Genomic DNA, 12017 nt, shown 5'->3' with positions numbered 1-12017 from the left:
AGGTCTCTCCTGGGCCATTTGTCATCCCTCATCCAACTGGTTCCCGGAGGTCGTCTCAGAATGAGGTCCTTCAGTCGACACTTCGCCAGTCATGGGATTTCGTGTCCGAGGACACGATAGTCGCCTCTTCTCCACAATGTCGGAAGGATCTCGTTGGTGGATGCAAGTTCACCCGCCATCAAGTCAGGGACATCTCTTCTTTCGGTTCCTCCGGACCTAATGTTTTGGCAGACGCCTCGGATCAAGGTTGGGGCGCACACCTGGGCTCCGAAGCCGCTTCGGGCCTTTGGTTAGAGGAGGAGAGGAGCATGTCAATAAATTGGAGGGAACTGAGGGCAGTGTACCTAGGCCTTCTTTCATTTCAGGAAACAAAACTGTTGGAGTCGGTTGTCGCGATCTTTGTCGACAACACCACAGCAGTCTCGTACTTGAGAAACCAAGGCGGCACACAGTCGGATCTTCTCACTCAAGAAGCCCGATCAATCCTGTTGTGGGCAGAAGACAGGGGGATTATGTTGGTCCCTCAGTTTATCCTGGGCCATCACAACGTCTTAGCAGAGCGCCTTGTCGAGACCGAACGAAGTTCAAGGGTCGGAGGAGTGGACACTTGCCAGGAAGTCTTCGACAGCCTCAGGAAGAAATGGCCTGTCACAGTCGATCTGTTTGCCACCCCACTGAATTTCGGGTGCCAGATATTCTTCGCCCCTTACCAGACTCCTCAGAGTGCCGGGACAGACTCTCTTTTGCAGGACTGGGAGGGACTTCAAGCCTATGCTTTTCCTCCGTTCTCTTCTGGTGAGGTCAGTCCTCAACAAAGTGAGGGGCAACCAAGCGTCTGGATATCACCTTGATCGCCCCCTTCTGGCCACAGAAGGAGTGGTTTTTCCCGACCTTCTGGAAGCACTGGTGGAACCCCCCATTCGCCTGCCAGAGAGACCAGATCTTCTCAAACAACCCCATTTTCATCGGTTCCATCAGAGGCTCCACATGCTTCATCTTCATGCCTGGAGACTGTCAGGAGGTTTTTCTCCAAGCACGAAGGGTTCTTCCTCCAGAGTGGGGCGACAGTTGGCTCTTGCAGGCGGCAATCAACCAGAGAAATTAAATTATAGGCTAATGGTCGGTTACAGACGTTGGTGTAAGTCTCAAGGACATTCAATTTCTAGACCTTCCTTACCGAAAGTAGCGGAGTTTTTAGTTCATTTACATCATGACAGGGCCCTGTCACCTTCGTGCATTAAGGGTTATAGGTCTATGCTTTCCTATGTTTTTAAGGCAAGGCTTCCTGAGATCTCTTCATCTTGATGTCATTAGAGATTTACTTCAATCTTTTTCCCTATTCTCGACCCAGGCCGCAGTGTTCGCCTCCGACAATGGGACGTTAACAAAGTCCTTCAAGCCTTAAGGTTCCCTCCGTTTGAGCCTCTGAATTCTGCCAAATTTAGGGACCTCTCTTCTAAGATACTCTTCCTTGTCTCACTGGCTACAGCCAAGAGGGTGGGTGAACTGCAAGCATTCCTCTTTTCTGGTTGCCAGATCTGGAACAAGACATGATTTTGTCATACCTTCCTGAATTTGTCGCAAAGACTAAATCGTCTGATAATCCCATTCCCAGGTCTTTCGTACTGAAGTCGCTGGTCGACTTTGTTGGTAATTTAAATGAGGAATTAGTTCTTTGCCCTGTTAGGGCGCTCTCATGTTATTTACGCGCACGAAGGACATTCAGTCGTCCCCGTCATCTGTTTGTTTCACCCCGAAATGTCAAGAGACCTATTTCAAAGAATGGTGTATCCTTTTTTCTCAGAGATCTGATCGTTAAAACTGGTGGTTCGGCTGCTGGGGAAGACCAGACGCCGAGAGCACACAGTATTAGAGCAGTTGCTACAATTCAGTAAGCTTTTATGAAGAATGTCTCAGTCGCCAAGGTGCTTGAGGCGGCGACTTGGCGTTCTAATTGCTGTTTTTGCCTCTTTTTACTTGAGGGATATTTCTCTAGTTTTCTAGGCGACCTTTCGTTCTTTGGGCCCGTTGGTGATGGCAGGACAGGTCGTCAGACAGGAGAATTAGGTAGTCTTTCTTCCTGTTTTGACGTTTGGTTGCTACCTGTATATTATTCATTAATTTTTGTTTTGTTGTATATATTTTTGTTTTTGTATTATAACCCATGGCAGTTTTTGACGTAGTTATAATGGGAATTAGGCAGTTTTTTTGGTATTTAGGTGTTTTGATGACAAGGACTGACTGCTTGGCAACTCATGCTGCTTCCATTTTCAGTGTAAATGGTTCCAGCCACTGGGTTGTCGGCACTGGCGACTACGCTTCTCCCAGAGTCGATGCTGACCTAGGACTAGCCACTGGTTCGCTTGTCCTGACGACTCCTGCTTCTTCCACTGTCCTGGACAGGGAATTAGTCGATGGATCGTCTGCTGTCATCTCTGGTGACTCGCTCATCCATCTACTTTTTGTCTCACCTGTCTTCTCAGAGTCAGACACTCGTGGAGATCAGGCCGAGCATTAGTAGCCCTGAGTTTCTTGTTGACGAAGTCGGTTTGCGTTGATCACCCCCGATGATCGTGTAACATGAGACCAGGTTGGACTGTCAGGCATTCGTCTTCGGGACTGAATCGCCTTTTTGCTCCGCGCTCTTTCTCTTGGCACCAGAAAGCTCGAGTTAGGAGTTGCTCATGAGCCGATTCGTTGCTGGCGACTTCGGGTTGCGTTGATACACCCCCAAGGTTTGCTTAGCTTTGAATCGCCCAGACAGTCCAGGACACTCATCCTTTAGGGAAAGAATAGTGCTTGATAGTCTTCAGGGTGCAGCCTTGCTGTCCGCAATTCGTCTGACTGGTCACCTGGTCGGTCACCGACTTTAGTACAGACGGACTGACTATGCACTTACTCCTTGTCCTGTGCTACCCGCCAAGCAGTTGGTGGGCATTATGGTAGGAGACTTTTGAGTGTTAGTATCTTTGACCTTGGGTTGAGTTTTGACTGCCTATGATATATTTATTTCTTTGTTTGTTTTCTCCTATTCTGTCCGAAGGGGAAATTGTATTCAGATTCCCTCCTCCTTTTCAATGTGGTTAATCGGGCTAGATAAGTTATATTAAGGTAATGTTTATTAATATGGAATTTTTATTCTAAAATTAATATTAATAATACTTACCTGTATAATTTATCTAGTCCCACCCATCCTACCCCACGATCTGCCTATCACAACTGATTTGAGGGAAGGTTTTCGTATCTGTCAACGACAGTGTTGCCAACTGGCGGACAGAATAGGAGGTAACAGGGTTGCCAATGTGGTAAATTTTGGTGCGGTTTTTGGGGATTTAGGGCTAGATAAATTATACAGGTAAGTATTATTAATATTAATTTTAGAATAAAAATTCCATGTTACTATTGTATTATAAAATACAAACAGCAATCTGTTTTGGTTTGAAAATCAGCTGAGGGTAATTGCGAGGTAAGTTTATTATGCTGTATTGAACTCAAATCAAGGGGATTTTCTTGCTTCTGGTTAGTATAAATGAATCTCTAGATACTCTATTGATATGGGACAAGGTTATTTTATGTTATACAAAGTGTTTTCAAGTCAAAGTATCACTTGAATACGTGTCGTTGGAAATGAAATTTAGTCATTTTTGTTAGTAGAGGGTGCTGAGGGCATGTTTATTGTGTAAAAAAATCAACAGAATGTGTTCTATATTTTTACTTAATTTCATCAGAACAATACAAGCTTTATATATTTATCTTTTATCAGAGTGAAAACAGTAAAATATGTTTTTTCATGCCAAATAGTTTTGATTAAAACATTTCTCTCAAATTTTTTTTACGGTCGAGTTTGATGGTGTTATACCGATGTTTGCGGGAGTTTCACAAATGTCGCCAATGCACGATAATAGGCATTAACAGATGAACATTCTTTCCTCAGCTTCAGCTACAACTTTCAGCTTAAATTTAGCAGTTTATACCCTTGCCGATCTTTTCTCCATAGCGAGTAAGGATGTAGTAATGTTGAAATATATTAGTCCTATTCTACGTAACGTCATTTGTAACATAATTACGGTAATTTTTGTACTATCGTACGATGGTTGAAATGCAAGCAAACCGCCGCTTATCAGATTCTGTTGTTCATAGCAAATCAGCTGTTTCTGGCTGTATGCGTTTACACAACAAGTATAACATTACTAACGATACTCTTAGCATTCTCTTTTACATTTTTAACTTAATTAGAAGATGTGATAGATAAAGAGATGGAGGAAAAGGGGTTAGCCTAACTAGAAAATGGGATAGGTAAAGAGGAGGAAAAGAGGCTAGCTTATTGTAATTTTTGTGGTCAGGGCTTGAAGGACTGTTCGCAAACTGGAACAAAAATATTTTTTAACATGTAGTTTGTAACTTGATTTGTTCATGAAGAGGAATGTTCGTGTGCCGAGGTACCACTGTATATGAATATGTATTTATATAAGTATATATATTGTTCTAAATTATAACACCACCAAGCTCAAATTACTAATAATTTAGTTATTTTTATTAAAAATCCATAAGCAGTAGCTACTTTAGCCCCTTCCACTACCTCTATGGTTTGCTTTCGTTATGACTCACAGCTGCTCCTTCAGTCTGTCGAGACTGCTGTGCTTATTGCTTCTTCAGGACCTAGTACCTGAATGGCAGAGGATTAAGCAATATTCTCACTTCCATACATACATTTTTACAGCTATCATGACATTTCAGTTAAACTCGACATAGCAAGTAACTCTTTTCATAGAGCCCTGAGAATTTGCTTCCCAGATTTTCTTAACAAAGAACTTGAAACAATCAGAAATCAAGTTATCTCGTTAAACAAGCACACAGTAGAAAAAGCCATACATAAAGCAAAGAGCATTTTTTTTTTACAAACCCACAGAAAAAAAGAAAAAGAAAAATACACAAACAATCATAATCCCTCACGTGGATAATTTATGAGAGATCACAAAAATCGTAGGCCCCTCCAACCCTTTCATTTTTACTTGTCTGAATACACTAGAGAAATCCTTAATTAACGTTCAACAGAAACCAGTTTCCAAAGACATAGTGGTTTATGAGATCTCCTGTAGAAATTGTGATATACTATGGTTTCACTGGAAAATCTCTCTCGGAAAGATTTTCTCAACATAAACGATCAGTTAGATATGGACAACATAGTTCAGCAATTTTCCATCATATACGTATATAACACAAACATACCATGGATTGGAACTCGTCCCAAATGTTATACAAGAGAAGCTGTCAATACAAATGTCAAATGGTTGAATCTTCACTGATAAAACCACAAAATAATAGGATCAACCTTTCCAATGGAGCCTGGGACTCTGACCATATAGACATATCTTCCTTAAGGCAACGATGAAGCAGATTAAGACAGTTAAAAGAACTAACGGCAGCTTAGCGGTGACCCCAGGCATCGCCTAAGGGCATATCTACCATCTTATACAGTACTTACTTTCTGTATTTTGGCACCACACACACACACACATATATAATATATATATTATATATATAATATATATATTATATAATATATATATTATATATATATATATAGATATATATATATATTATATATATGTATATTATATATATATATATTATATACTATAATATATTATATTATATATATATATGTATTGTATATGTATATGTATAATGTATAATATATTAATTATATATATATATATATATAATATTATATATATATATATAATACTATTATATATATATTATATATATATATATATATATTATATAGATATATATAATATATACATATATATATAATATATATATATATATATATATATTCCCATATATATATGTATTGTATATATGTATATATATATATATATATATATATATATATATATATATATATATATATATATATCTTTAATTTATATATATATTTGTATTCTATGTATATATATATATATATATATACATATATCTATACTATATATATATATAACCCATATATATATATATGTGTATAGATTATATATATAGATAATATATATATATATATATATATATATATATATATATATATATATATATTTCTATCATATATAACATATAATAATATATATAATATATATATATATATATATATTAAAAAGATATTATGTATATATGTAATTATATATATATTATATCTATTAAAATTGCTCCCCTCTATATTATAATATATTTAGTACCAATCTGTGTAATATAATATAATGGGGATATTATATATATTAATTATATATATATATATAAATATTTATAATATATTAATATTCAGTTGCTCCCCTCTGCCAACTGTTTTTTGGGGTTGTTTACATGCGAGGACAGCTGCTTTATGTTATTATTATTATTTTTGTATTTAGGAAGCAGACCCTGTCTCAAGCATACTTTATTAACCCTTTAACGCCAATAGGACGTATTAAACGTCGATATAAATTGTCTGTTGGGTGCCGATTGGACATATGGTACGTCGATATAAAAAAGTTTTTTTAAAAATTCACAAAAAAATAGTTGAAGGCTTACTAGGCAAAAACTTTTGAATCACGCGCCTTGGGGGATGCTGGGAGCTCACGGATCAAGGCATTGTTTTGTTTACAATCATTACGCAGGCACGAGAGTGCGAATTTCTATCTTATCGCACTAAAAAGTATCAGCGACACATCTCGGAAATTATTTCGTCACTTTGACATAATTTTTGTACCATTTTAAATTAGCCGTTACATAGAGTATTATATATGAAAATGTGCACAATTTCATGTAGAATATAACAAAAAACAACTCATGGTTGTAGCTTTTACCAGTTTTGAAATATTTTCATATAAATAATGATAAGTGCCAAAATTTCAACCTTCGGTCAAATTTGACTACCGAAATGGTAGAAAAACGCAATTGTAAGCTAAAACGTTTATATTCTAGTAATAGTCAATCATTTACCTTTATTTTGCAACAAATTGGAAGTCTCTAGCACAATATTTCGATTTATGGTGAATTTATGAAAAAAACTATTTCCTTATGTCCACGCTGTAGCTTTCGAAAAAATCCTTAATTTTTTTGTCCGATTGTCGTAATATTTGCACCATTTTAAATTAGCCAATACATAAAGTTTTATATATGGAAATGTGCGCAATTTTATGTAGAATACAACTAAAAACAACCTGTGGTTGTAGCTTGTATCAGTTTTGAATTATTTTCATATAAATAACGATAAGTGCCGAAATATCAACCTTCGGTCAACTTTGACTTGACCGAAATGGTAAAAAACGCAATTGTAAGCTAAAACTCTTATATTCTAGTAATACTCAATCATTTACCTTTATTTTGCAACAAATTGGAAGTCTCTAGCACAATATTTCGATTTATGGTGAATTTATGAAAAAAACATTTCCCTTATGTTCGCGCGGTAACTCTTCCAAAAAAAATCAGAAATGTTTTTGTCCGATTGTCGTAATGTTTGCAACATTTTAAATTAGCCGTTACATAAAGTTTTATATATGAAAATGTGTGCAATTTCATGTAGAATACAACAAAAAACAACCCATTGTTGTAGCTTTTATCAGTTTTGAAATATTTTCATATAAATAACGATAAGTGCCAAAATTTCAACCGGTCAACTTTGACTACTGAAATGGTCGAAAAACGCAATTGTAAGCTAAAACTATTACATTCTAGTAATATTCAATCATTTACCTTTATTTTGCAACAAATTGGAAGTCTCTAGCACAAAATTTTGATTTATGGTGAATTTATGAATTAAACTTTCCTTACGTCTGCTCGGTAACTCTTCCGAAAAAATCATAAATTTTTTTGTCCGATTGTCGTAATGTTTGCACCATTTTAAATTAGACGTTACATAAATTTTTATATATGAAAATGTGCGTAATTCATGTAGAATACAACTAAAAACAACCTTTGGTTGTAGCTTTTATCAGTTTTGAAATATTTTCATATAAGTAACGATAAATAGAAAAAATTCGTCCTTCGGTCAACTTTAACTCAACTGAAATGGTCAAAAACTGCAATTTTAAGCTACACACTTACAGTTTAGTAATATTCAATCAATTACCTTCATTTTGCAACAAACAGGAAGTCTCTAGCACAATATTTTGATTTATGGTGTATTTTTGAAAACTTTTTTTTTTTTTACGGCCCTTAGAAAAAGCCGTTTAAACGAATTTTTCCAATGCATCATTTTGTGATAATATTTTCTCTGTGTTGCCTTGATCGTTTTACAATGTGTTAAATACCAAAATGATCACAATTTAGTGTACAATACAACGGAAAAAATTAACTCATTAGCTTTAACTGTTTTGCTCACAGCGTGATTTGAATACAATTATATATGAAATTTTGTTTTCGCGCTATCATATATCCCATTATTTATATATGATAATGATATTTTTTCATTTCTGATGGTTGTATAATAAACTTCAGGCAATGACAAAAAAAGGAGCCAAAAATGAACTCTTAATCTTGACTAAGTGTGCTGTGATTTAAAAGAAAAAAAAATTTCGCTTCAGCAATCACTCCCAGTCCCTGCCGGCACACGGGAGACGATTTTTATTATACCCCTTCGGCGTTAAAGGGTTAAAAGTAATGGCTCTTTCAGCAGCATTACGCTTGTAGATATTTTTCTTTATTTTCCGAATAGCGGCTTTTTCTGTGCTTCTTACACAGGTTATAGAGTGCCTATGGAGTTCATTATCAAATATATTTAGAGTCAAGATTGTTGTAAATATATTTTTATTGTAGTTTTTACATGCGAACTGTGATACCATAGTTATAAAAGTCATTATTAATAGTTTCTCTCTCTCTACTCCTCTCTCTTTCTTGTAGCAAGTTTTTGTCTGGAGCTGCCAGACATCCTTTAGGCTAGGAAGCTGAGGGTGGACTGCTTCTGGTGTGGTGTCCTTCCTCCTTATATCTGGGGACATAAGCAGGGGTCTGCCCCATGCCGATCTCCTATTGGGCGATGGCGGCAAGTCAGGTTTTTCATTGGTTGCTTGGGTCAGGCCTCAAGCTACTTCCGCCGCGTTGATGGTCGTGTAGCAGTAACCTCCGAAATATCCTGAGCTGGACAGTGATGATGTTGGATGTTGCGTCTTGCTTCATAACGTCACGGCAGTCCTGATTTTCATTGGCTGCAGGAGTATCTCATTTGGAGCATTGTATTCCATAGACAACAACCTGAATGAGGTACTCCTATGAAAATGAGAAAATCAAGACAGCCGTGATGTCATGCAGCATAACGCAGCATCCAACGACGTCACTGTACAGCTCAGGAGATCTTAAAGGTTGCAGCCATGTGACCATGAACACAGCAGAAGTAGTTTGAGGCCTGACCCAAGCAACCAATGAAAAAGCCGACTTGCTGCCATCACCCAATAGGGGATTGGTGTGGGGCAGACCACCTTTTGATGACCCCGCATATAAGGAGGAAGAACACCATGCCAGAAGCAGTCCACCCTCAGCTTCCTAGCCTAGAGGACACCTGGCGGTTCCAGACTAAAGTTCACTACAAGAGAGAGAGAGAGAGGGAGAGAGAAAGCATTTTTGACTTCATAGTTTACATGTAAAAACTATAATAGAAATATATTCACCAATCTTGACTCTATATTTGATGACCATAGATGCTCTACTAGCCTGTTTTCAAGTCGCACAGAAAAGGTCGCTATTCAGAAAATAGAGACTACTATTATTATTATTATTATCATTATTATTATTATTATTATTTTATTATTATTATTATTATTATTATTATTATTATTTGATACTGTTCAGTGAAAGCATCCTATGCAGCATTGTTCATAACATTTTGCAAGATATTATCATTGTTAGCATTGTCATTGTTGCCTGTATTTACAGTATAGTACTATATGTATCATCCTACTGCACTTCTGTGCTGCTAGTGAATACAAAGTTCTTAGGATTTTTTGTAAGTTCGGTCTTAATTAACCTCCTCAACTTGGGACTACTCTGACGTGGGGAAGGGGCCTCTTAAACCCATTATACTGCTCTGTGATCCTTTTTATGTTCAAGTTGAGGGTACCAGAGACTAAGGTCTGTGTTTCTGTTTTTCTTTCTCAATCCACCACAACTAGGCACAAAAGTATTTGCTTGCATTTTACCTTAGGAACGCTTGATGCACTTCCCAACCTGGGTTGATCTGAAGGGAGAAGATGCTGTTCCTGAAACTGTCCATCATGTTGTTGTGACGATTGATCCCCGAAATGACAACTCGTGGACTTCCCTTCGACGCCATGTCCAGACTGATGGCGTGCATGCCAAAGATAATGTTCGACCTGGGAACAGCACTCCTGGTAAGCTCGTCCATTTGTGTGAGATATTCTGAATAGTAGGGGAGTTTTTATGTGGTATTATTTTTATTTATTACTGAGCAATATATTTTTTGCTGGCAGTTTTTGACATTTTGCATATGATATTTTGGCTATGGAATTTTCAGTTTTCAGTTACAATATTTGTAGGTATGGACACTACTGCTTAATAGGGTTGAAATTAACCAGGGTTCCTTTTCAGTTTATGGAACAGGTGCAGTTGTGTTAACCATACATATACCCTTAAGTTAGTTAGTCCCTATATAAGTACAAGAATGTTAAATAAATGGTAAGGAGAAATATAGTGTGTAAGACAGACATAAATTCATCATACCACACACACTAGTAGTTGTCTTTAAGCTAATAAATAAGAACACAAACTCCAGTGGAGACTTTAAACTGGCATAAGTTATACAGTTGTAGTTTTTGTTTAGTATTTGACTTTTTAAAGATGTGAGGAGGAAATAATTTAGGAAAGTATTTCTATTAATGTTGGATTATTTAAAAATAGCCAAGTGTAATGGAAAGTACTAGAGATAGGGATACTGTTGACAAACAAGCATTTAACTCTTCCTTATCATGTTGGATAACATTCCAGCAAACGTTAATTGTCAGCTTATAAACCCTTTTACTCTCTTTCCAAATCTGTAATGAACCTAAGGCATCATGGAATAGTGATTGTACAGTAACAGGCAGTCTGGAATTTCAGCTGTTTTATAGTTTTTTTTTTTTTTTTTTTTTTTTTTTTTTTTTTTTTTTTTTTTTTTCTAAATATGATTGTATGTTATTCCAAGATCTTGATGAGAGTCATGTGCCTGTTTGTGATTTTTTATAGTATAGGCAGTGCCTGGTTAAAGGGAGGGGGGGTTCCATTCCCAGCCAAGGACCGATAACTGAAATTCATCATTAACTGGAACCCCACAATAATTATGGTGATAAATGGTGTTATGGCACTGTTATTGCTGATAAACCACTTAACGTCACTGTTAACCTGTTATTGGTGCCGCTAAAACTCTTAACTGCACCAATAACCAGTTATTGGCGCCAGTAGACTGCTTACACACCGATAAACTGCATACCAGCAGCAAAAATCTGATTAACTACGTCATTAGCCAAGCGTCGTAAAACTGAAACACTGTTAATTGATGCTGCCAGAAGTGGGGACGGCCTGTACCTGTTGAACAAGTCCATGCAGTCCAGCTAATAGACAGGAGTCCAAATTTGTCTTGTAATTCCACAAAATAGCAGGATAGGATTTTGGTTCATCTCCAAGGCATCTTTTTCTCCATATAACAGAAGGCTTTGTTAGTGAATGACCTTCATTTTTTCCTGGGATTGTATTTTGTGCTGTACATAGTTGCTGTCTAGTAATAATGTAATATTAAAGATTATCAATATGGTTTATCTCCTTTTATTCCACAGAAACGTTGAGTGAAGCTGTAAAGATGTTAAAGGGTGAATACTGTATAAGAGCTATTGATACCCACAACATGGACCAAGGGATAATCTTCTGTCGAACAAAGTTAGATTGCGACAATTTAGAACGATACTTTAACCAGCTAGGTGAGTAATTAGGAGTTAGTTGTAGAATGGTCTCCCCCTTGACATAGTGAGGGGGCTCTTGAACCTCAGTAATTTGTT

The 12017-nt window shown here is 36.7% G+C and overlaps 1 protein-coding gene across 1 annotated transcript in view; it reads left to right on the top strand.

The window, feature by feature from the left end:
- LOC135212921 (ATP-dependent RNA helicase Ddx1-like) overlaps positions 1-12017 on the top strand; it is a 407348-nt gene that overhangs the window by 332992 nt on the left and 62339 nt on the right. The window contains exons 9-10 of the mRNA XM_064246662.1: positions 10175-10361; positions 11799-11939. Of these exons, the coding sequence (XP_064102732.1) occupies positions 10175-10361; positions 11799-11939 (328 nt within the window). The remainder of the gene's footprint in view (positions 1-10174; positions 10362-11798; positions 11940-12017) is intronic.

This window comes from Macrobrachium nipponense, chromosome 42 (assembly GCF_015104395.2).
Source record: "Macrobrachium nipponense isolate FS-2020 chromosome 42, ASM1510439v2, whole genome shotgun sequence".
NCBI classification, from domain to species: Eukaryota; Metazoa; Arthropoda; class Malacostraca; order Decapoda; family Palaemonidae; genus Macrobrachium; species Macrobrachium nipponense.
Note: the sequence above shows the minus strand (reverse complement) of the source record. Positions and strands in the feature narration are given on the sequence as shown.